This window comes from Somniosus microcephalus, chromosome 13 (assembly GCF_052327205.1).
Source record: "Somniosus microcephalus isolate GS21.2 chromosome 13, FLI_Smic_1.0, whole genome shotgun sequence".
In the NCBI taxonomy this organism is placed as follows: Eukaryota; Metazoa; Chordata; class Chondrichthyes; order Squaliformes; family Somniosidae; genus Somniosus; species Somniosus microcephalus.
Window position 1 is genome coordinate 26602153 of NC_140999.1, and position 27132 is coordinate 26629284.

The 27132-nt window shown below is 49.3% G+C and overlaps 1 protein-coding gene across 1 annotated transcript in view; it reads left to right on the top strand.

The window, feature by feature from the left end:
* LOC147108157 (PDZ domain-containing protein GIPC1-like) overlaps window positions 1-27132 on the top strand; it is a 147296-nt gene that overhangs the window by 90837 nt on the left and 29327 nt on the right. Inside the window, exon 3 of the mRNA XM_086006026.1 lies at window positions 24111-24223. Coding sequence (XP_085862152.1) covers window positions 24111-24223 — 113 coding nt within the window. The remainder of the gene's footprint in view (window positions 1-24110; window positions 24224-27132) is intronic.

Sequence of the window (27132 nt, forward strand, 5' to 3'; positions counted from 1 at the left end):
CATTCCTTTGTTAGCTCTAAAGTAGACTATTTCAATCCCATCCTTCCCAGCCTCCCATCTTCCACCACACATAAACTTGAGGTCATCGAAAACTCTGCTGCCTGTATTCTAACTCGCGCTTAGTCTCGTTCACCCACCACCCCTGTGCTCGCTGGCCTACATTGACTCCCGGTCCGGCAATGCCTCAGTTTAAAAATTCGCATCCTGGTTTTCAAATCCCTCCATGGCCTCGCCCCTCCCTCTCTCTGTAACCTCCTCCAGCTCTACAACCCTCCAAGATCTCTGCGCTCCACCAATTCTGGCCTCTTGCGCATCCCCGATTTTAATCGCTCCATCATTGGTGATGGTGCCTTCAACTACCTAGGCCCTAAGCTCTGGAATTCCCTCCCTAAACCTCTCCACCTCTCTAACTCTCTCTCGTCCTTTTAGACACTCTTTAAAACCTACCTCTTTGACCAAGTTTTTGGTCATTTGTCATAATATCTCCTTATGTGGCTCAGTGCCAAATGTTGTTAGATAACGCTCCTGTGAAGCGCCTTGGGACATTTTACTACATTAAAGGTGCTATATAAATGCAAGTTGTTGTTGTTGCGTACAAATATTCAGTGAATATTATAGCTGCCTTGTTCTTTTGTTCGCTTTGATACAACCTTAGCAAAATTATATCAGTACTTGTAATATTTATACTGTCTGCATTACAGCTTTGTTAAAATACATAAGCAACCATTCCCTCACAAAATAAATTGAGAAAAATCTGTGCCAAATCTTTAGCAGTACCACATAAATGACAAAAAGGCGACACTAAATGTGTTTTTTCCTTTATAAAAAGGATCCCTATGTGGCGGAGGCACCAGGGGATTCAGGATAATTGTTTATATAATTCCTTTAACAGCAATGTAGTGCAACCGGGGGCTGTGTACTATGGCTTCTTTCCTTTACTCCGCGTGATGACTGATATGCCATCAATAACTCAAAGACAAAGATTCAACTGAAGGCTTTTAATCACTAAGAACATTGCAGCATTGCAGGTCTTCCCACATCGGGTTCGTCTGGTAGGAATGACTCATACAGCTCTTGAGACCTTTATATGGCAAAAGACAGGGGCGTAGCCAATACACACAATAGGAACAAAAGGGAGCGGTTCACACAATACAAGCAGGTAAAACACATGGGTTGATGAAGGCATATATTTCATCACATTCACCCCTTCTACAGATTTAGTCTGTCCGGGGGTGTGATAGTCCTTCCTGAACGTCGCAACAGTACCTCGGGTTCCGACCGGGAGTCCGTGGTGCCCTCCTCGGCATACCCATGTGCTGGGGATGTTGCAGGTACTTCTGGGGGTGGTGAGGATACCTCTGGGGATGGTGGAGGTTCTTCTGGGGGTGGTGGTGATGGGTCGTCGTCGTCGCTTCCTGCCGAGGTGAGGTCCTTTATGGACACGGTGTCTTCACGCCCGTCGGCGTGCTTGACGTACGCATACTGTGAGTTTGCGTGGAGTAGGTGTACTGCCTCCACGAGGGGATCCGTTTTGTGGCCCCTCACATGCTTCCGTAACAGGACTGTCCCTGGGGTGGAGAGCCATGAGGGTAGGGATACTCCTGAGGTTGATTTGCGGGGAAAAACAAACATCTTCTCGTGAGGAGTGGCGTTAGTAGCACTACACAGTAGCGACCTTATCGAGTGGAGTACGTCTGGGAGGACCTCTTACCAGCAGGAGGTGGGGAGGCCTTTAGACCTTTGTGCTAAGGTGACCGCCTTCCACACCGTCGCGTTCTCCCTCTCCACTTGCCCATTACCCCGGGGGTTATAACTAGTGGTCCGACTCGTGGCTATCCCCTTCGACAGCAGGTATTGGCGCAGTTCATCGCTCATGAACGACGCCCCCCTGTCAGTGTGGATGTAGTTAGGCATGCCGAACGTGCAAAACAGGTTGCCGAGGCACTTGATGACCGTGGCACTGGTCATATCTGGGCAGGGGTAGGCGAATGGGAAGCGGGAGTACTTGTCCACAATGTTGAGAAAGTACACATTGCGGTCGGTGGAGGGGAGTGGTCCCTTGAAATCTAAGCTCAGGCGCTCGAATGGCTGTGTAGCTTTGATCAGGTGGGCTCGGTCGGGCCTGAAAAAACGGGGCTTGCATTCCGCACAGGTGCGGCAGTCCCTGGTCATAGACCGGACCTCCTCGATGGAATAGGGCAGGTTACGGGATTTTATAAAGTGAAATAGCCGGGTGACCCCCGGGTGGCAGAGGCCATTGTGGAGGCCTGTAGCCTGTCCCCCTGGATGCTGGCACACATCCCTCGTGATAGGGCGTCGGGGGATTCGTTGAGGGCCCCTGGCCTATATATTATGTCGTACTCAAACGTGGAGAGTTCGATCCGCCACCTGAGAATTTTGTCGTTCTTGATCTTCCCCCTCTGTTTGTTGTTAAACATGAAGGCTACCGACCGCTGGTCGGTAAGCAGGGTGAAGCGTTTGCCGGCTAGGTAGTGCCTCCAGTGCCGCACTGCCTCCACTATGGCCTGGGCCTCCTTCTCTACCGAGGAGTGCCTGATCTCGGGCCCTTGGAGGGTTCTTGAGAAAAAGGCTACGGGCCGCCCATCCTGGTTGAGGGTGGCTGCTAAAGCGAAGTCGGACGCATCGCTTTCGACCTGGAAAGGGATGTTTTCGTCCACTGCCCGCAGCGCGGCCTTCTCAATGTCGTGTTTAATGCTGTTGAAGGCGGCGTGGGCCTCGGCCGTGAGCGGGAAGGACGTTGATTTCAGGAGGGGACGGGCCTTGTCGGAAAAATTGGGGACCCATTGGGCGTAATAGGAGAAGAACCCCAGGCACCTTTTCAGGGCCTTGGGAGTGTTTGGTAGGGGTAGCTCCCGTAGGGGGCGCAATCGGTCGGGGTCCGGACCGATTTCCCTGTTTTCCACCACGCAGCCCAGGATACAGAGGCGCGTGGTGCTAAGGACACACTTATCCTCGTTGTAGGTGAGATTGAGTCTGAGGGCGGTTTTCAGAAATCTCGCGAGGTTCGAGTCGTGGTCTTGCTGGTCGTGGCCGCAGATGGTGACGTTGTCTAGGTATGGGTAGGTGGCTGTTAACTGGTTCTCATCGACCATGCGGTCCATCGCCCGCTGGAAGACCGAGACCCCGTTCGTTACCCCAAAGGGGACTCTGAGGAAGTGGTAGAGACATCCGTTCGCCTCGAAGGCGGTGTATGGACGGTCCTCCGGCCTAATGGGGAGCTGGTGGTATGCCGATTTTAGGTCGATGGTGGAAAACACCCGGTATTGCGCGATTTGGTTAACCATATCCGCTATGCGGGGCAGAGGGTAGGCGTCTAGCTGGGTGTATAGATTAACCGTCTGGCTATAATCTATCACCGTCCACTTCTTTTCGCTACCCTTAACCACTACTACCTGGGCGCGCCACGGGCTGGTATTGCATTCGATGATACCCTCCCGCTTGAGCCTTTCTACTTCAGACGCAATGAACCGTCTGTCCTCCCAGCTGTACCGCCTACTCTTGGTTGCTATGGGTCGACAGTTGGGTGCGAGGTTGGCGAACAGAGAGGGCGGCTTGACCTTCAGGGTAGCCAGACCGCACACTGTGAGGGGCGGCTGGGACCCACCGTAGGTAAGCGTGATACTTTGGTGGTGGCACTGGAAGTCCAGACCCAAGATCACGCTCACACAGAGATCTGGCATTATCAATAGTTTAAAATCTCTGTAATCATTGCCCTTTACCGACAACATAACCGCGCAGAAACCTGTAATTTTTGAGGTATGAGTCTTATCGGCCATGGCGATTTTGCCCTGAGTGGGGACTATCGTTAGTGAAAGTCGTTTTACCAGGCTAGGATGAATAAAGCTTTTGGTGCTCCCTCAGTCAATCAAGCATTTAACCTTGTTCCCGTTTACCTCGATGTCCATCATCGATTTAGACAACGGATGCGGCCTGGATTGATCCACTGTGATCGAGGCCACCAGTGGGTCCTGGAGGTCCGTGTAGTCGGGGCAAGATGGTGGACTCCATGAGGGTGGACAAGATGGCTTCCAAGATGGCTGCTCCCACGGCGCGCACGCGGCGGTGGTGGAGTTGGAGGCGGGGTTCCCTCTGCAGACTTTGCTGAAATGTCCTTTCTTCCCGCATTTAAAACAGGTGGTGCCCTTCACTGGGCACAGATACCTGGAGTGTTTGTCCTGGCCGCAGAAGTAGCATTTCGGGCCCCGATGCATCGCGGCAGTAGTGGGGCTCCTGGGTGGGGGCTGGGGCTCCGATGGTGCTGGGCTGGCCTGAGACCTGGGAGGTGAAGATGGCTTCCAAGATGGCGGCGCGCACGAGGTGGAGTGGGCCGCGTGGCCTGGGGAACAGGATTCAGAGTTCTTCTGGGCCATATCCAGCGATCGCGCTATATCTATAGCCTGTTTTAAGTCCAGTCCCTCCTTTTCAAACAGTTTCTGCCGAATGTAATTTGAACTGAGGCCCGCAATAAGGGAGAGTCAAATCAGCTCCTCCGTGTACACGATGGCAGACACGGCCTTACAGTTACAGTCTCTGCCCAGTACTTTTAGGCTTAGTATAAAGTCCTCTAGTGACTCACCATGCCGCTGCGTGCGAGTAGTCAGAAGATGCCTGGCGTACACCTCGTTTATTGGCCGCACGTAGTGGGCCTTCAGAATGGTGCAGGCATCCCCGTAGCTGGTGGCATCTTGGATGAGAGGGGAGACCCGATGGCTCACCCAGTTTCGCAGGATTCCCAGATTCATGTCTCCGGTAGCGGTTGCGGCTGCTATGGCGGTGGATGAGTTTGCAATGAAAAATTCGAAGCATTGGAACCAGTGTCCGAACTGTGTGGCTGCGTCTGAGGCATGGGGGTCCAGATCCAAGCGCTCTGGTTTCAGGAGTCGATCCATCTTGGTGTTTTAGTGATTAAAATTGATATGCCATCAATAACTCAAAGACAAAGATTCAACTGAAGGCTTTTAATCACTAAGAACATTGCAGCATTGCAGGTCTTCCCAAATCGGGTTCATCTGGTAGGAATGACTCATACAGCTCTTGAGACCTTTATATGGCAAAAGACAGGGGCGTAGCCAATACACACAATAGGAACAAAAGGGGGCGGTTCACACAATACAAGCAGGTAAAACACATGGGCTGATGAAGGCATATATTTCATCACAATGACGTCATGCCGCCCGTCACGTGATCCCCAATGGCGGGAAGAACGTGATGATGTCATGACGTCAGTGCTCGGAACCTTCTAGCAGTTCTAGAGAGGCTTTCAACCAGACCAAACCTATTTGCATTGTATCCAGCAGTTTACTGTTTAACTTCGTTTGTTCATTAAATTTTATTGTTTTTGATTCTCTGCATCGATCTCAATTCTTCAGCTAGGAACCTCCGTTCCTACATTGGTGACCCCGATTTCTTCGAACAATTTTCGTTGAAGTTACATCATGGACACGAACGCCGTCACCCTCAAACTGCCGCAATTTTGGGAGCAACAACCAGCCGCGTGGTTTTTCCAGGTGGAAGCCCAATTTGCAATCCGGGGAGTAGTAGCGGATTCGACCCGTTATTATTACTTGGTCTCTGCCCTCGACAGCGCCACAGCCTCGCGGGTCGTCAGCCTCCTCGGGAGTCCTCCGGACGATGGCAAGTACGAAGCTTTAAAAACACGGCTACTGCAGGTTTTCGGTCTGTCCAAGTCGGAGCGCGCTCGCAGACTTATCTTCATGCCCGGCCTCGGGGACTCAAAGCCATCAGAGCTCATGAGCCAGATGCTCACGCTCTTGGGCTCGGAATCGGAATGTTTTCTGTTCCGGGAGTTGTTTCTCTGCCAGTTGCCAGAGCCAGTACAGACGGCCTTGGCCAATTCCGCGATCACGGACTGTGCTGAACTCGCTGTAGAAGCGGATAAAATTTTCACCGTCACGCAACAATGTTGTGCGGCCACGAGGCGCCCATCCCCCACAAGAGCGAAGCTGACTCCTCCGCCAGCAGGCTGGTGTGCATACCACGCTCGTTTTGGCATGAAAGCCCGATGCTGCCGTCCTCCCTGCAGTTTTTCCCCCCCAAAAAAAACCTACCTCACACCAGCGGTTTCTGAGAAGGGTGACAGGGCCTGAGGGACACGCCGGAGTTGTGATGGCCGTTGGTTCCGCAGGGAAACTCCTTTATATCACAGACTCCCTGTCAGGTCGACGTTTTCTCTGTGATACTGGCTCCCACTGCAGTATCCTACCAGCGTCGAAGCTCGATCTTTAATCCGGCGGTCACGGTCCCTCCCTCGAGGCAGCCAATGGTGTGGCCATCCGCACGTTCGGAAAGCGTAGGGTCCAGTTGCGTTTTGGTGGCCTGCATTTCGTTTGGGAGTTCATCACGGCGAAAGTTTCACAGGCCATCCTGGGGACAGATTTTTTTTGCGCCAATGGTTTTCTCGTCGACGTCCGGCACTGCCGGTTAATCAACGCGGCCACCTTTCATTCGGTCCACTGCCACCGCAGCACTGCCGTGTCTTGGTCAGTTGCCTGTGCAGTCCCATCTCCAGATGAGTTATCTCATCTCCTCGGTGAGTTTCCGGAGCTCACCAGGCCCACTTTTTCTTCTTCAGTCATGAGGCACGGTGTGGCACACCACATTACCACGACAGGATCCCCAGTTTATGCACGGGCTCGAAGGCTGGAACCCAGTAAACTCGCAGCCGCAAAGGCGGAGTTCCATACCATGGAGCGCCTGGGAATTATTCGACGATCGAATAGTCCTTGGTCTTCACCATTACACATCGTTCCTAAACCAGGCGGCGGATGGCGATGATGCGGCGACTACAGACACCTGAATGAAGCTACTACTCCAGATCGGTACTCGATTCCTCACATACAGGATTTTTCAGCCCACCTGGCAGGGAATTCCATCTTTTCCAAAGTAGACCTTGCCCGGGGGTATCATCAAGTGCCCGTTCATCCTCAGGATGTCCCCAAAACCGCTGTCATCACGCCTTTCGGGCTCTTTGAGTTCCTTCGTATGCTGTTTGGGTTGAAGAACGCAGCGCAAGCCTTCCAGCGTCTCATGGATTCTGTGTTGCGCGATCTGCCATTCATCTTTGTCTACCTCGATGACATCCTCATCGCCAGTACCAGCAAGAAAGAGCACATTACACACTTGCGTACCCTTTTTTCTCGTCTCAGCCAGCATGGCCTTATTATCAACCCGGCCAAGTGCCAGTTTGGCTTACAAAGCATTGATTTTCTGGGACACAGAATCACCTCAGAAGGCGCCGTTCCGCTGGCTACGAAGGTGGAGGCAGTTACCTCGTTCCCGCATCCTCAGACCGTCAGGGCTCTCCAGGAATTCCTGGGGATGGTCAATTTTTATCATCGTTTCGTCCCCAAGGCGGCCCTGTTAATGCAACCGTTGTACGAGGCTCTAAAAGGTAAATCGGGTAAAGACCCCATCGGCTGGACACCCCAGATGGACCAGGCATTCCTCAACACTAAGGACGCTTTGGCTGATGCGACCATGTTAGCACATCCTCTTCCAGGTGCAACCATCGCCCTTGCCACAGATGCATCTGACTATGCCATCGGAGCAGTGCAGGAGCAACAGCACGTGGCAACCACTGGCTTTCTTCAGCCGCCAATTGCGAAAAAATGAACGCAAATACAGTGCCTTTGATAGGGAGTTGTTGGCACTTTTCCTGGCCATCCACCATTTTCGCTTCTTACTGGAAGGATGCCCATTCACGGCTTTCGTAGACCACAAGCCACTTACGTTTGCCATGGCCAAGACAGCGGAACCATGGTCGGCTCGGCAACAACGTCATCTTACGTTCATATCAGAATTTACAACAGACATACAACATGTGCCTGGCAAGGACAACCTGGTGGCGGATTGTCTCTCCCGCGCCCCGGTCCACGCAGTCCACCTGGGAATCGACTATGTTGGTTTGGCAGAAGAACAGATGGCAGACCCTGAAGTGCAGGCATACCGGACCACACCTTCCAGCTTACAAGTGGCTGATGTCAGTTTTCAGGCCGCAGGGACCACACTCCTTTTGCGACATCTCGATGGGAGTCCCCCGACCAATTGTACCAGTCGAATGGCGCAGGAGAGTTTTCGGCGCAATCCACGGTTTGTCGCACCCTGGTATGAGGGCTTCACAACGACTCATGGCAAAGAAGTTCGTCTGGAAAGGCATGCATCTCGACGTCCGTGACTGGGCCAATACCTGCGTGAGTTGCCAGAAGTCCAAAATCCAACACCATGTTAAGGCCCCAGTGGCCACTTTTCCAGTTCCAGAGCGTCGCTTTGACCATGTTCACGTGGACCTGGTTGGCCCTCTCCCTTCTTCTCGTGGTTTCACGCATCTCCTCACCGTGGTAGACCGCACCACCCGGTGGCCAGAGGCAATTCCTTTGGTTGCCACCACAGCGGCGGACGTTTCCAGAGCCTTCATCTCGTCATGGGTGGCTCGGTTCTGGGTACCGGCTGACATCTCCTCCGACCGAGGAGCTCAATTTACCTCGGAACTTTGGAATGCCGTGGCTCAGGGTTTGGGTACCAAGCTTCATCGCACCACCGCCTATCATCCACAGGCAAACGGTCTGTGCGAGAGATTTCACAGGTCCCTTAAAGCTGCACTGCGTGCTAGTCTTCGTGGGACTGGTTGGGTGGACAGGCTCCCTTGGGTGCTGCTGGGTCTTCGCACGGCTCCTAAGTACGACCTGCAATCTTCTTCTGCAGAACTGGTTTACGGCCAACCACTCAGAGTTCCTGGCGATTTTCTTCCTCCTCACACAGAACCCTGGTCCGCAGCTCAGCAGCTCGTCAGCCACCAAGAGGCGGCTAAGAATCTCATCCCAGTGCCTACGTCTCATCACAAACTGCAGCGCTCCCATGTCCCGGTGGAGCTTAAGAGCGCCGAATACGTTTTCATTCATCAAGATGCTCACAGAGACCCGCTGAAACCGCCTTACACTGGTCCGTTCCGCGTCATCTCGTCAGGTGAAAAGTCTTTCACAGTCGACGTCGGCAGTAAGCCTGATCACATCTCCATCGACCGGTTAAAACCGGCTCATCTGGATCTGAGCGAGCCAGTCGTCACCGCTCAACCGCCTCGTCATGGGCGTCCACCGTCGACCGTTGGTCCAGTACAGCCACAGTCAGCCGCTGGGTCGCCCATACCCGCCTCATCGGGTCAACCACAGCCAGCCACTTCTTCTCCTACGCCTGCGGCACCATCCCAACCACGGCCAACTGTCAGTTCATCTTCTAGCGCTCCGTTCCAGTTGCCAGAGTATCGCAGTTGGTCAGACAGACTCGTCAGACCCCCTTCTCATCTTACCTTTTCTGTTAAAGACAATTCTGGGGGGGCGTATGTGGCGGAGCCACCAGGGGATTCAGGACAATTGTTTATAATTCCTTTAACAGCAATGTATTGCTACCGGGGGCTGCACCTTTAATGTATCTGTTAACTGTACTATGGCTTCTTTCCTTTACTCCGCATGATGATGTCATGCCGCCCATCACGTGATCCCCCAACGGCGGGAAGAACGTGATGACGTCATGACGTCAGTGCTCGGAACCTTCTAGCAGTTCTAGATAGGCTTTCAACCAGACCAGATCTATTTGCATTGTATCCAGCAGTTTACTGTTTAACTTCGTTTGTTCATTAAATTTTATTGTTTTTGATTCTCTGCGTCAATCTCAATTCTTCAGCTAGGAACCTCCTTTCCTACACCTATATAAATATAATTGTGGTGTGTGTGCCTTTAAGAGCCCCCTGTGTACTGTAATGCCGGTAATGGCCACTCGGGCTATATAAGCCTGTATAGTGTCTTGTATCTGTTAGTTCACCTCCAGACTTTGTTCAGTAAACACCTGTGAAGCCAACTCCTGCATTCCGTGTCTCCATTAACACATGGATACAACAGTGGCAACGAATTGGAAACAGACTTACCTGCAATTCGGCAGCACCTCAAGGAGATCGATTCCTCAGACGAAAGTCGAAGAAAAAAACAAGAAAGAAAAAAAAAAAACTGTGGTTTCACCAGCTAGCCGAGCTGGTGGCAGGTACTGCAATAATCCTTCCTGGGCGGCGGGCTGGGGGTCCATCGGCTGGCTCTGCAGCGGTGCCGAGCAGCGAAGGCGGAGGCAAACAGAGACAGAGGGTGGAGCACTCGGGAGACGGCCGGCGCTGCAAAGCAGGTCGACGTTCGGACCAAGCAGAGGGAGGGAAAAGTCCCAGAGAGTCCGGCGGGAACGAGTCTCCACCTATTAAAAATACCTGTGTAAATAAAAACCGCGGAGAACAGCATTGTCAGCACCGGCAGCGGTGGGAAAGCGCGGGAGGCGCCAATTTTTTTCTGCGGGGAAGAAAGGAAAGCGCGGGAGGCGCCATTTTTTTTTCAGGATGCCTAAGACTGGCAATATTACTGCTTTCGATAGCGATATAGAGGATTGGACCACATATGTGGAAAGAGTGGAGGTATATTGCACAGCAAATGAAATAGAGGATGATAAAAAGGCATCAGTACTTCTAAATCTAATGGGCGCAAGGACATACGGGCTGTTACGAAACTTAATCACTCCAGCCAAACCGAGGGACAAGAATTTTAAGGAGATTGTTGATACCCTACAAGAGCACTTAAATCCAACACCGCTGTTGATAGCGGAATGATTCAAATTCTTCAGGAGGAATCAGCACAAGAATGAAGTTAATGCTGATTACCTCACCGAATTAAGGAAGCTGTCAAAGCACTGCCAATTCGGGGCAGGACTGGCAGATTCTCTTTGAGACAAATTCGTCTGCGGTCTCCTAAGTGAAGGAACACAGAAAAGGCTACTTTCTGAGAAAGATTTGACACTGGACAAGGCTTTCAGTGTGGCTGTATCATATGAAGCAGCCGCAAGAGGAGCTGCAGAGATACAGCAAAGGCCACAGAACTTCGGCACCCATGAAATGACACAGGGTTTCGAGAGATGTTATCGCTGCAGCAGATCCACCCATGACCAGAGGAACTGCTGGTTCAAGGACAAAGCATGCAGGCAATGCGGAAAGATTGGACACATTGCACGTGTATGCCGATCTGGAAACAAAAAATCCACGGACAGGAAAAAAATCAATAAGGAAAAGTACAGAAAGGTACAAATGATGACGGACAGTAGCTCCGAAGACCAGAAGAGCGATAGCGACTCTGGAAACAAGAGACTAAGCTGTCTCAAATTACATAATGTAATTGTCAAAGAAGATAACCAGACCATTTGGGTTACCCTCACGATAGCGGGGTCCCCAGTTAAAATGGAGCTAGATACAGGATCAGCTCTGACAGTCATAAGGCGACGGGATTACGAGCGGCTATTTCCGCATATACCTTTGAAAGACACATCCATTATCTTGAAGACATATACGGGGCAGAAATTATACCCCAGAGGGAAAATAAAGGTGCCTGTTGTATACAACGGCAAGGAAATACAGAAGTTGTATTTATACGTTCTGCAAGATCGTGGTCCACCGTTGTTGGGACGTGAATGGATCAGGAAGATACGTTTAGACTGGCACTCCATTCAGGCACTGACGGTGACCAGTAAGAAAAAAAATGATGACGTCATACCTGAACGATTAAAAGACATCTTGGCTAACGCCAAAGAAGTGTTTCAACAGGAACTCGGAACCTTGAAAGGCGTCACCGCCTCAATAAAAGTGGAAGATGCGGCAATTCCCAAGTTTTTTAAGGCAAGGCCGGTGCCATACGCAATTCGTCCAGCAGTCGAGGCAGAGCTGGAGAATTTGGAAAAAGCAGGCGTGTTATCCAAGGTAGATTGGAGTGAGTGGGCAACACCCATCGTCCCGGTCATGAAGATAACGTTGAATAATGATAAATCTGAAGAACAGAGAAAAATTCGCATCTGTGGGGACTTCAAGGTGACTGTAAACCCTGTCCTTCACACGGTACAGTATCCTCTTCCGAGGATAGAAGATATTTTCGCCTCACTATCCGGAGGGAAACATTTTACCAAAATTGACTTGGCACAAGCATATCTACAGATGGAGGTTGAAGAGGCCTCTAAAAAGCATCTCACAATAAATACACACAAAGGCCTATACCAGTACAATCGACTGGTTTTCGGAGTAGCATCAGCTCCAGCTATCTGGCAAAGAGCTATGGAGCAAGTCCTCCAAGGGATTCCGGGGACTCAATGCTACCTAGACGACATCCTTGTAACAGGAGAAAACAACAACGAGCACCTTGCCAATTTGGAGCAGGTGCTCACTAGGCTGAAAGAACAGGGCCTACGAGCAAATCGCCCCAAGTGCGAATTTTTCCAGAAACAAATATTATATTGTGACCACATAATTAACGAGGAAGGGTTGCATAAGTCACCTGAAAAAATTGAAGCGGTCATAAAAGCCCCAGCACCTGAAAATGTCTCACAATTAAGGTCGTTCCTGGGATTGATAAATTACTATCATAAATTTTTACCGAACTTGTCAACTGTTCTGTACCCTCACAGAATCACAGAATCACAGAAACCCCACAGTGCAGATAGAGGCCATTTCGGCCCATCGAGCCTGCACCGACACATATCCCACCCGATCCCCGTAACCCCTACACCAACACATATCCCACCCTATCTCTTTAAGAACTGCTACAAACGGGAGTAAATTGCAAATGGAGCGAAGACTGTAAACGTGCCTTCCATAAATGCAAAGGCTTGATCACGTCCAAGGAAGTTTTGGCTCATTACAACCCATCACTGCCAATCAGACTGGCGGCGTAGGAGCAGTATTATCGTATAGATTCCCTGATGGCTCGGAGCAGCCGATAGCTTTTGCGTCACGCTCATTGAACTCAGCTGAGTGTAACTATGCCCAGATCGACAGGGAAGCACTCAGCCTGGTATGGGGAGTGAAGAAATTCAACCATTACCTACACGGACAAAAATTTACCTTGTTGACTGACCATCAACCCCTCGTCTCCATATTCAACCCTAAAAAGGGTGTTCCCATTATGACAGCGCAAAGGCTACAGAGGTGGTCCCTTTTCCTAGGGGCACACCAATATGACATAGAATACAAAGGATCAAAACAGCATGGGAATGCTGACGGTTTATCGTGCCTACCGTTGCCAACGGTAGAAGAGGCACCTACAGTGGACCCAGTGGAGATGTTCCACTCAACCATAGTGGAATGTCTACCAGTAACAAATTCTGCCATTGAAAAGGAAACGAGAAATGACCCGACTCTCTCACGAGTCTACGATTTAACGGTGAAGGAATGGCCAGCACATGGCGAACCACTGCCAGCATTCTCGCAAAGAAGAGAACAGCTGTCAGTGTGCCAAGGAACCTTGATGTGTGGATCCAGAGTGGTGATTCCACCCAAACTCCAGGATAAAGTGCTAAAGGAGCTTCACGAGGGGCATCTGGGTGGAGTGAAAATGAAGAACCTAGCCAGAGCGTTTGTGTGGTGGCCAGGTATCGATGGAGACATCAAAGAAATGACCAAGAGCTGCCTAGGATGCCAGAAGGTCCAAAACGCCCCACCACAAGCCCCTCTACATCCATGGGAGTGGCCCTCATCTCCATGGCAAAGGGTACACATCGACTTTGCTCGTCCATTTATGGACTCAATGTTCTTAATCGCGGTTGATGCACACTCCAAGTGGCCAGAGGTAATAAAGATGTCCTCCACCACCACGGAAAAAACCATCACAGTATTAAGGACCATATTTGCCAGGAATGGGCTGCCTGAACAGATCTGTTCTGATAATGGACCGCAATTTGTCTCCGAAGAATTCAGGAAGTTCTTAAAAAACAATGGGGTTAAGCACTACACGTGCGCCCCATACCATCCCGCCACCAATGGATTGGCTGAAAGGTTTGTCCAGACCTTCAAGAAGGCCATAAAGGCCATGGGTAATGAAGACATAAATCTACAGCATAAGGTAGATAACTTCTTGTTTGCATACAGGAATGCAACACGTGGTTACAAACCAAACTCCCGCCATGATGTTCTTCAATGGAAGCTTAAGATGCCGGCTGGATTTGATCAAGCCAAACATCAGAAGGGACGTGGAGAACCGGCAATTTCAAGGCATGAATGAAAGGCCAACTAGAACCTTCCAGATAGGTCAACAAGTTTTGGCCCGGGACTACCGTACCGAGAAATGGCAGCCTGGAACTATTTGCACACGACTAGGACCGCTGATGTATACCGTGGACATTGGAGAAAGCATAATAAGGCGCCATGCTGACCAGATCATAGAGTCATCCGAAAAGGGACAACCTACACCACAACTCTATACGCCTAATGATGAAGCAGAGATACCCATAGTATCTACCTCCGATCCGGTGATACTGGAACCAGATGAACCCGACACTGGCGTTCAAGCCGAATCGACCTTGCCAAAAGAACCTACTATACCACCAGAAACTACTACACCACCGAGGCGTTATCCGGACCGAGTCAGGAAGCCTCCAAAGAGACTGACTTATAATTGATTAACTGCAGCAAATGTGTAGATTATTGTTCTTGTAACATGTTAATTGATGATTACTTAAAATGTCGTGTACTGGTTGTCTAAAAGGGGAGGAATTGTGGTGTATGTGCCTTTAAGAGCCCCCTGTGTACTGTAATGCTGGTAATGGCCACTCGGGCTATATAAGCCTGTATAGTGTCTTGTATCCGTTAGTTCACCTCCAGACTTTGTTCAGTAAACACCTTGTAGTGTATGTACCCGTCTACCTTTAAGAGAACTATTGTATGTAACCGTCCACCTTTAAGAGAACTACTTTAGGTGTTGCACTACTTTGTTGGCTTCTGTATACTGTAATACCGACGGTGATCACACCGGTATATAAGTGCTGTGTCAGGATTTATTGGGCAGATTCGCCCTGACCTTCGAATAGTAAAGTCCTGTTTTAAGTTACTCTGGTAGTCTGTGTATTAATTAACTAAACAACCCACAGACATTACAGTGGCGACGAGTCCGATCGTACCCTGCGGCAACAATACTTCTGAAGCAGTTAACGTGCGTCGAGAAGAGGCAACCGCCCTCGTCGTTCTGCTGGGAGAAAACTCGAGGCTGCAGAACTAGAAAGGAGGAAGAATTTAGAGACAAAGACTTCCATCAGCAACAGGCACTGACTGTCCCTTCTGCCACGGTGAGGAGTGAGCCGATCAGCACGAGAAGCAAGGCGGCCACGGTGACTGTGAGTAAGGGAAAGTAAAAAGAATAACCGGAGGATAAGGGCGGTGCACTCGACCACGGTCGAGGGGGAAAGGAGCCGGACAGAAGTCGGGTCCAGAGGCGCTGAGACTGGGGCAGCGTGGAGCAAGGAAGCCGCGGTACAGACAGGCTGGGGGACGCAACGGCGTCGTGAGACAGCTAGACCGCGACCGGCGAAAAAGGCCGGGCAGCGACCGAAGCCACGAAGCGCTGCGACCGGGAACGTAGGCGCGGGAAGAGATAAACTCAGCCGCAGCCGGGGAGGGAAGCACCGGACTGCGAGAGGGCTGGGAGGCGCGATTGGGAGCCGAGCGAGCGGGAGAGGCAGAGCCGACCAAGGGAGACTGAGCGAGAGCCAGTCCAGCGGCTGAAACTGTTCTCCGTCAACGGGGTGTACCCAGCGCCGGTAGAGCCGAGCGAGCGGGAGAGAGACAGAGCCCGAGCAAGGGAGACTGAGCGAGAGCCAGTCCAGCGGCTGAAACTGTTCTCCGTCAACGGGGTGTACCCAGCGCCGGTAGAGCCGAGCGAGCGGGAGAGAGACAGAGCCCGAGCAAGGGGAACTGAGCGAGAGCCAGCCAGCGGCTGAAACTGTTCGCCGTCAACGGGGTGTACCCAGCGCCGGCTGCCCTGCCGAGAAAAGGGAAAGCACTGAAGCCGACGCGCAGGCTGTGAACCTGAAAGCCAGCGGCCGTCGCCCGTGGGGAAAGTGTACCCCTCCCGCCAGGGAAGAAACGCGGGAAGCCGCCATTAGGCGGGGAAGAAGACAGAAGCGGGAAACCGCCATTGAAGTGGGCGGGGAGAGAAGATAAGCGCGGGAAACTGCCATTTTCGCGGGAACCGCCATCTTGAAAAAAAAAAGAAAATTTAAAGAAATAATCCGTGGTGTTATCAGGAAGAGAGGAAGATGCCTAAGCGTGGTAACATCAACGATTCAAATTCTATGCGAGAACGCAATGGAAAGACGAAAGCAACGCAGAATACTTGGTCGAACTGCGTAGACTAGCGAAATACTGCCAGTTTGGAGGGAATCTGACAGAGGCATTGCGAGACAAGTTCGTGTGCGGATTGGCAAAGGAAGAAACACAAAAACAACTGCTCGAAGAGAACGATCTTACACTTGAGAAGGCTGTCCTTATTGTTGCATCGAACGAAACCGCAGTGAAAGGAATGGCAGAAATGCAGCTAAAGGCAGCGGCACTCAGGGTGCAGCAAATTACTTCGGGTACAATGAAATGCTATCGTTGTGGGAAGACAACACACGACCAGAACCAATGCTGGTTTAAAAACCAGGAATGTAGGAAATGTGGCAAGCTCGGTCACATAGCTAAGGTATGCCGGTCAGGAAAGAAGACCAACAATAATGAGTCACCACAAAAGAGGTACAGAAAGGTACATGAGGTGACTAGGAAGAGTCCGGAAGAACAGAATTCGGACTCACACTCCAACTGCAAGGAACTGGATAGTCTGAGAATTCACAATGTGAGTAATGAAGCTGACCGACAAGCTATCTGGATCACACTACAGATTGCAAAAGTCCAAGTGAAAATGGAAGTGGACACCGGATCGGCGTTGACGGTCATGAATAAGCATGATTATAAAAAGTTATTCAAGCATATTCCCCTACGGGATACGGAACTAGTATTGAAGACATACACGGGGCACAAAGTATACCCCATCGGAAAGATAGAAGTCAAGGTGAGATACAAGGACAAAGAGCACCAAAGGATGGACCTGTATGTGTTGCCTGAGGGAGGTCCACCACTTCTGGGACGGGAGTGGATCAGGAAAATAAAGATAGACTGGCATTCACTAAACACCATGACGGTAGATTCCGGAAAGGAAGATGTCAAACCTGAACGGTTGTCCAGAATATTAGACGAAGCTAAAGAGGTATTCCAGCAAGGACTGGGAACACTGCGAGGAATTAAAGCAAAGGTTAAGATTGCAGAACATGCAAGCCCAAAATTTTTCAAAGCCAGATCGGTACCTTACGCGATACGACCTGCTGTGGAGGCAGAACTGGAAGAACTTGAACGATCAGGGGTACTGTCAAAAGTGGACTGGAGTGAGTGGGCCACGCCCATTGTTCCCGTCATGAAGTCTTCACCAAGTAACAAGCCAGGGGGACCGGGGAAGGTCCGCATCTGCGGAGACTTCAAGATCACAGTGAATCCGGTGCTTCACACGGTACAATACCCGCTTCCGCGGATTGAAGATATCTTTGCTTCGTTGGCTGGAGGGAAACACTTCACCAAGATAGACCTGGCACAGGCATACTTACAAATGGAAGTCGAGGAAGAGTCGCGTCAGTACCTCACCATCAACACACACAGAGGCTTGTATCGTTATAATAGGCTGGTTTTTGGGGTAGCTTCGGCTCCAGCAATTTGGCAGAGGGCCATGGAGCAGGTATTACAAGGAATTCCAAGCACGCAGTGTTACTTAGACGATATCCTGATTACGGGAGAAGACGAGGAAGAACACCTCACAAATTTGAAACTGGTGCTCACTAGGTTGAAGGAATATGGCCTTCGAGTTAATCGCAAGAAATGTGAGTTCTTCCAAAAACGGATCTCGTACTGCGGTCATGTCATTGACCGAGAGGGGCTGCACAAGTCACCTGACAAGATAGAAGCTGTCATGAAGGCCCCCGCTCCGGAAAACATATCACAGTTAAGATCATTCTTGGGGTTGATTAATTATTATCACAAGTTTCTGCCGAATCTATCCACGGTGCTGCATCCGCTGAATGCTCTGTTGCGGAAAGAAGTACCATGGAAGTGGAGTGAGGAATGTAAAAAGGCCTTTCGCAGAAGCAAGGCGTTGATTACCTCTGAAGAAGTGTTGGCTCATTTCAACCCAACGTTACCTCTTCGTCTAGCTTGTGATGCTTCCCCCTATGGAATTGGAGCAGTACTTTCACACAAGTTACCAAATGGCTCGGAAAGGCCAGTGGCATTCGCGTCCCGATCATTGACCTCCGCGGAGCGAAATTATGCTCAAATAGATAGGGAGGCCCTCAGCCTTGTGTGGGGTGTAAAGAAATTCAATCATTACCTGCAGGGCAAGAAGTTCACATTACTGACAGACCACCAGCCGTTGGTGTCCATATTCAACCCTAACAAGGCCGTTTCCACCATGACAGCGCAAAGGTTACAGAGGTGGTCCATGTTACTTGGGGCACACCAATATGACATCGAATACAAAAGGTCCAAACAGCATGGAAATGCTGATGGGTTATCGCGCTTGCCATTGCCGATAGCAGAAGAAGCGACTACAGTGGACCCGGTAGAGATGTTCCACTCATCCATAGTGGAATGTCTACCAGTAACAAATTCGATGATCGAAAACGAAACGAGAAATGACCCGACTCTCTCACGAGTCTATGATTTAACGGTGGAGGGATGGCCAGCACAGGGCGAACCAACACTGCCAGCATTTTCGCAGAGAAAAGAACAGCTGTCAGTGTGTCAAGGAACCCTGATGTGTGGATCTAGAGTGGTGATGCCACCCAAACTTCAACAGAAGGTGTTAAAGGAGCTGCACGAGGGACATCTGGGTGGAGTGAAAATGAAGAACCTAGCAAGAGCGTTTGTGTGGTGGCCAGGCATTGATGGGGACATCGAAGAAATCACTAAGAGCTGTCTAGGATGCCAGAAGGTCCAAAACGCGCCACCACAGGCTCCTCTGCATCCATGGGAGTGGCCCTCATCTCCTTGGCAAAGGGTACACATCGACTTTGCTGGTCCATTTATGGACTCAATGTTTCTAATAGCGGTGGATGCACACTCCAAGTGGCCGGAGGTAATAAAGATGTCCACCACCACCACGGAAAAAACCATCACAGTGTTAAGGACCATGTTTGCTAGGAATGGGCTGCCGGAACAGATCTGTTCTGATAATGGACCGCAATTTGTGTCCGAAGAATTCAAGAAATTCTTAAAGAGCAATGGGGTTAAGCACTACACGTCAGCCCCATACCATCCCGCCTCCAATGGATTGGCTGAAAGGTTTGTCCAGACCTTCAAGAAGGCCATAAAGGCCATGGGTAATGAAGCCATTAACTTACAACATAAGGTGGATAGCTTCTTGCTGGCGTACAGGAATGCAACACATGCGGTCACAAATCAAACTCCCGCCATGATGTTTTTTAATAGACGACTAAGATGCCGGCTGGATTTGCTTAAGCCAAACGTCAGAAGGGACGTAGAGAACCAGCAATTACAGGGCATGAATGAAAGGCCAACTAGATCTTTTCAGATAGGTCAACAAGTTTTGGCCCGGGACTACCGTACCGAGAAATGGCAGCCTGGAACTATTGGAAAAAGGCTAGGGCCGTTGATGTATACGGTGGACATTGGGGACAGTATAATAAGGCGCCATGTTGACCAGATCATAGGGTCAGCCACAAATGGCCAACCTACTCCACCACCTTACACGGTTAATGTTGAGACAGAGATACCCAGAACACCTACCTCCGATCTGGTAATACTGGAATCAGATGAACCTGACACTGTCCTTCAAGCCGAATCGACCTTGCCAGAAGCACCTACTACCCCGCCGGGTGTTACGACACCACCGAGGCGTTATCCGGACAGTGTCCGGAAACCTCCAGAGAGACTGACTCTGTGAACTGTCTTGCATAAAGTTGTATATATGTTATAATGTATGTTTAATGGGGAATCAGTATGTTGTAAGCTAAAAAGGGAGGATTGTAGTGTATGTACCCATCTACCTTTAAGAGAACTATTGTATGTAACCGTCCACCTTTAAGAGAACTACTTTAGGTGTTGCACTACTTTGTTGGCTTCTGTATACTGTAATACCGACGGTGATCACACCGGTATATAAGTGCTGTGTCAGGATTTATTGGGCAGATTCGCCCTGACCTTCGAATAGTAAAGTCCTGTTTTAAGTTACTCTGGTAGTCTGTGTATTAATTAACTAAACAACCCACAGACTTTACACACCTGTGAAACCAACTCCTGCATCCTGTGTCTCCATTAACACACGGATACAACAATAATGCTTCCTTGTGTCATACTTTCTCTTCAGGATTGTCCTTCATCTCATTGAAATTTGTTCATTCAGTTTTTTAGATATTTTCTTCCTAATTATTTGAGCTCTGTCTTCCCATTGAACGTTCTCTGAGTGACAGCAGCACATGGGTCACTCCTAGGGGTCACTGACACAGGTCTAAAACCAGCTGCTAATAAGTGATACACATCAACTCTACTTAGTGATTTTCATTCTCTTTGCTAATGCTTAACTTCAACTTGCAATATTCCCAGACAGTTGCAGTTGAATTCAGAAACTCAACATGTAGACAATCTCAGGCTCAAACCTAAGTCATACCAGCTCATGGGATGGTGCAGCAGCTGAGTTCACTCCTATTATACAGTCAGCCAGCTCTTTCATCCTCAGATTATGAGTACTGAGACACACAATCCATGATTGTCTACAGCCAGTAATCATATTAAACAAATAAATGGTTCCCATGATTTATTTATATGATATACATTAAAGGGGAGGACATATAAAGCTTGGAGTACGGTTGAAGTGTGTCAATTGAGATTCTGTGGAGGAGATTTACCAGAATGGTTCCAGGGATGAGGTATCTTAGCTACAAGGACAGGTTGGAGAAGCTGGATTTGTTTTCATTAGAGCAAAGGAGGTTGAGGGGTGATTTGATAGAGGTGTACCAAATTATGATGGATTTGGATAGGCTAGATGGGGAAAGGCTGTTCCCACTAGTTGATGGTACAAGGACTAGGGGACACAGATCTAAGGTTTTGGGCAAGAGATACAGGGGGGATGTGAGGAAACACTTTTTTACGCAGCGAGTTGTGAGGACCTGGAACTCGCTGCCAATGGAAATGGTGGAAGCAGAGACACTCAGGACTGGATTTTGCCAGGAGGTGGGTAGCCGACCCGCGCCGCACCAGGTCCCGCCTCCTTGAGGTGGGAAGGGGAGGGGATTAATGCCAATTAACTGCCTAATCCCTATTTTGAGCCCTGAAGTGTGGGCTTCCCGACGGCTCTGAACCTCGCCAGGGTCAGCGAGGTGGGCCGTCGGTCTGCAGGGGTCGGAGGGGCCGAGATGTCCGGTGTGCAGGTGAGTAATGGGTGCATGTGTGCAGAGGTAAGTGTGTGAGGTGTGTGTAAAGTGTTTTCATAAGTTTTACTTACCTTTACTTCTTCTTGCAGGCTTCCTCCCTTCAGGTCTCGGGAGTCCCTCAGCTCACCGGCACAGAAAGTGGAATGGCCGCTGAACAGTCAAAAGCTGCAGCCTTCTGTTTTCTGGTCAGGAAGGCTTTCTAATTGAGTCTTGAGTAAAGACATAACTTAGAAGACAGATTGTCAGTGTTTGACAGCTTCACAGAGCTGTCAAACGATGACATTTCATCTGTCAAAAGCTCTTGACAGATGAAACGCCACTAGCTGACGTCACCTGTATCTGGCTTTCCCTTAATTGGCCTGCTAAGCCTGCTGGGCGGACTTAACAAGGTCAATCAAGGGAAAATAGCGTGGGATGGCCACAAGTCGATGGAGGCGGGACTAAAACCCAACAAGTGGGAGTCCCGCCTCCAAAAACTCCCCATTGACAAAATCCAGCCCATGACTCTATGGGGGAAAAATTTGGTATCGCCCCATTTGGGGCGCCATTATCGGCCGTGCACAAGGTTTAGTGCCTGGTGCTAATTATCACCTCCGGCAGCAAACTTGGCCTTTATCGCCCCTGGAGATGATTGGAGTGCTAAATCAGGCGTTTCACACCTGTCTTAAGGCGCAAAGGCCGAGGAGTGAGGCGCTACCTCAGAGCGCTGGCGAAGCAAGGAAGGGCAAATCAAAATAAACCTGCAAAGTGCTGCTCAGTACTCAAAACTCCTTCACACAGCATTGAATCTCTCCAGAAGTCAGTCTCTCTCTCTCTCTCTCTCTCTCTCAGAATGCATGGTGCAAAAATGTCACCGACAAAAAAAGGCAGGAAGTGGTCGCCTTTAAATAGCGCTCCCCTAGTCCCTCCTGACAGCATAACGCTCCCCTCAACCTGTCGTTGCTAGCGGCAGGTGGTAAGGTAGGGGGCGTCACTCAATATCCGGTCCGGGGTGCTAACGGGGCGTTGCGCATTCGACTGACGTCACAATCTGCCGGCGCAGGAGATCATGGCGGTAGTGTTTAACGTTGCTGCAAAATGTCTAGTTAATTTCGCGAGCGGCACCAACATCGCCTCGCCCGGGCGCTAGTTGCTTTGCGTCCCATTAGCGCCCTCTTAAGGCGCCAACGGGAGGCGCAAACAACTGAATTTTTCCCCCTATGACTGTGCTGAAAATTAAGTGATTTCATTTATCAATTCTCTTAAACTCAACTCCTTTCTACTGATTTTGATACAGTGGCAGCCATCTTGTGACTGAGATCAACTGCATTAGAAAACAATTTTGTTTTACTTACAGCAATAGAGAAATTTAGAGCAAGTTTGGATAGCCTCAAGAGCTCACAAGTGTGACAGACTGAAGTAGTTAATGAGGTTTAAGCTGATGTGTTTGGACGATGTGTTAACAGGTTTACAAGATACAAAGGTGAGGATGAGGTCACTGCAACACTTCTAATGCCACATACTTAACAGAACAAGCTTCAAAAATGATATGGGCTTAAAACCACTAATCACTACTTAGCAGACTGAAACTTCAGCAGGTTAGAAAGAAATGGGGGGGATTTTAACTGGGCAGAAAAGGTGGCGTGCATACTTAAAATCGGAGAGAAATGAAGCCCGACTGCAACCCGACACCAACAGTGAGCAGTAATGGCAGAATGATATCATAAAATGTCTATCTCACCATTACTGCTGGAGCAATGTTGACACAAGAAGCACTGGTTTATACTGGCATCCAGCATTGCTATCGGGAGTGAAGGGGATTTAAAAATCCTAACTTATATCCATTCCCAAGGGAGTGTAATCAATCATGGGGCAACCAATCACTCTCTTGAAGCCCAAGAATGCCAACTGCAGTCTGCAGGCTACAAAGATGGGAATCCCACCAGGAGACTGTGAGTGAAAAGTGCAGGGTCAACGCTGAGACAAACAGGGAGCCACAAAGCCTCATGATGAGTTTATGCCAGGTCTCCACCAAAGTGGAAAATCCAGCTTCTGCCACTTGCTGCAAAGCATTCCAAGCTCCAAAAACCCCCCAGTTGAAAACATTCATCTCGTGATACTTCTGCATTTATGTCCTGCTGTTATGGATTCACCAACCAGTGGAAACAATCTTTCACTATTTATCCCCTCAGAGTCTTTCATAATTTTGACAACTGCTCGTACAACCACCTTTTCTGTTCCAGTCAAACTAGCCTCAATATTTGAGCCTTTCTTGATAACTATGATCTCTCATTCATAATATGATTTAGTGAATCTTCACCAAAGCCTTTCCATGACTAATACCTTTCCTGTAATGTGGTACCCAGAGCTGGACACAACACTACAACTGTGGTCTAACTAATAATGTACAAATTCAACATCCCTTCCTCGCTTTTGTATTCAATGCACCTGTCTAAGAACCCAGGATCCTATATGCCTTTCTAGAGCCACTTCTATCTGCACTCCTACATTTAAAGGTCTTGGGGGTAATTTGGACTTTACGCAATAGTGTAGAGCGGGTGATAGCGAATTAACAGCCCAGTTTACATCTCTCCTGATTTTTATTTCCATTGACTCCACAGAGGCATGATGGGTTCAATAGCCTCCTCTGCGTTACATCTCCTACAATTCTAGGACTAAAGAAACTCCATGCTATACTACTGGGCCTCGGTGCTGCACCAGGGCTGCTGTATACCATTCCCTCAGCTTATTGTTGCCATAACTTTTTCACCTGAATTTTACAGATATGATTGCACAAAGGACAAAATGTGGCAAATCTACAGGTGAGGGAAAAGTTGGAAGTGGAAGGGAAACTTTGCGTTTAAGGTCAAAAGGCTCTGCAACTGTGGAAGAGGCTGTAAGTAATACTATCGTTTTTATACACCAGCTGGGGCCTTCAGTCATAAAACATGTCCATTTCCTCATATAAAGTGTCACTGAGAGGTGTATAGGCAAATGAGTGTGCTTTGTATGTATGGAACAGAAGTTCCAATGAAAACTGGAACTTGAATTCAAATCTAACTTAAGTCACATGTTTTTTTCCATTTTCCCAGTGATGTGATTTTTTTCAGCAACACCGACAACTTGCATTTATATAGCGCCTTTAACCTAGTAAAACATTCTAAGGTGCTTCACATCAGCGATTATCAAACAAAATTTGACACCGAGGAGATATTAGGACAGGTGAACAAAAGCTTGTTCAAAGAGGTAGGTTTTAAGGAGCATTTTAAAGGAGGAGAGTGGCGGAGGGGTTTAGGGAGGGAATTCCAGAGCTTAGGACCCAGGCAGCTGAAGGCATGCCGGCCAATAGTGGAGCGAAGAAAATCGAGGATGTGCAAGAGGCCAGAATTGGAGGAGCGCAGAGATCTCAGAGGGTTGTAGGGCTGGAGGAGTTTACGGAGATAGGGAGGGGTGAGGCCATGGAGGGATTTGAAAACAAGGATGAGAATTTTAAAATTGAGGGTTTGCTGGACTGGGAGCCAATGTAGGTCAGCAAACACAGGGGTGATGTGTGAACAGGATTTGGTGCAAGTTAGGATATGGGCAGCAGAGTTTTGGATGAGCTCTAGTTTATGGAGGGTGAGAGGTGGCGGGCTGGTCAGGAGAGCGTGGCATAGTCAAGTCTAGAGGTAACTAAGGCATGGATGAGGGTTTCTGTAGTGTATGTACCTTTAAGAGCCCCTGTGTACTGTAATACCGGTAGTGACCACTTGGGTATATAAGCCTGTATAGCGTCTTGTATCTTTTAGTTCACCTCCAGACTTTGTTCAGTAAACACCTGTTAAACCAACTCCTGCATTCCATGTCTCCATTAACACACGATACAACAGTGGCGACGAATTGGAAACGGACTTACCTGCAATTCGGCTGCACCTCAAGGAGATCGATTCCTCAGGCGAAGGTCGAAGAAAAAAAAAACGAAAAAACAAACAAACTGTGGTTTCACCAGCTAGCCAGGCTGGTGGCAGGTACTGCACTAATCCTTCCTGGGCGGCGGGCTGGGGCTCGATCGGGTGGCTCTGCAGCGGGGCCGAGCAGCGAGTCGGAAGGCGGAGGCAAACAGAGACGGAGGGTGGAGCACTCGGGAGACGGCCGGCGCTGCAAAGCAGGTCAGCGTTCAGACCAAGCAGAGGGAGGGAAAAGTCCCAGAGAGTCCGGCGGGAACGAGTGTCCAACTATTAAAAATATCTCTGTAAATAAAAACCGCGGAGAACAGCATTGTCAGCAGCGGCAGCGGCGGGAAAGCGCGGGAGGCGCCATTTTTTTTCGGCAGGGAAGAAAGGAAAGCGCGGGAGGCGCCATTTTTGATTTTCAGGATCCCTAAGACTGGCAATATTACTGCTTTCGATAGTGATATAGAGGATTGGACCACATATGTGGAAAGGGTGGAGGTATATTGCACAGCAAATGAAGTAGAGGATGATAAAAAGGCATCGGTACTTCTAAATCTGATGGGCGCAAGGACATACGGGCTGTTATGAAAATTAATCACTCCAGCCAAACCGATGGACAAGAATTTTAAGGAAATTGTTGATACCCTACAGGAGCACTTAAACCCAACACCGCTGCTGATAGCGGAACGATTCAAATTCTTCAGGAGGAATCAGCACAAGAATGAAAGTAACACTGATTACCTCACCGAATTAAGAAAGCTGTCAAAGCACTGCCAATTCGTGGCAGGACTGGCAGATTCTCTACGAGACAAATTCGTCTGCGGTCTCCTAAGTGAAGGAACACAGAAAAGGCTACTTTCTGAGAAAGATTTGACACTGGACAAGGCTTTCAGTGTGGCTGTATCATATGAAGCAGCAGCAAGAGGAGCTGCAGACATACAGCAAAAGCCACAGGACTTCGGCACCCATGAAATGACATGGGGTTTCGAGAGATGTTATCGCTGCGGCAGATCCACCCATGACAAGAGGGACTGCTGGTTCAAGGACAAAGCACGCAGGCAATGCGGAAAGATGGGACACATAGCACGTGTATGCCGATCTGGAAACAAAAAATCCACTGACAGAAAAAAAATCAATAAGGAAAAGTACAGAAAGGTACAAATGATGATGGACAGTAGCCCCGAAGACCAGAAGAGCGATAGCGACTCCGGAAACAAGAGACTAAGCTGTCTCAAATTACATAATGTAATTGCCAAAGAAGATTACCAGACCATTTGGGTTACCCTCATGATAGCGGGGTCCCCAGTTAAAATGGAGCTAGATACAGGATCAGCCCTGATTAGACTGGCACTCCATTCAGGCGCTGACGGTGACCAGTAAGAAAAAAAATGATGATGACGTCATACCTGAACGATTAAAAGAATGCCAAAGAAGTGTTTCAACAGGAACTAGGAACCTTGAAAGGCGTCACCGCCTCAATAAAAGTGGAAGATGCGGCAATTCCCAAGTTTTTTAAGGCAAGGCCGGTGCCATACGCAATTTGTCCAGCAGTTGAGGCAGAGCTGGAGAATTTGGAAAAGGCAGGCGTGTTATCCAAGGTAGATTGGAGCGAGTGGGCAACACCCATCGTCCTGGTCATGAAGAAAACGTTGAATAATGATAAATCTGAAGAACAGAGAAAAATTCGCATCTGTGGGGACTTCAAGGTGACTGTAAACCCGGTCCTTCACACTGTACAGCATGCTCTTCCGAGGATAGAAAATATTTTCGCCTCACTATCCGGAGGGAAACGTTTCACCAAAATTGACTTGGCACAGGCGTATCTACAGATGGAGGTTGAGGAGGCCTCTAAAAAGTATCTCACGATAAACAC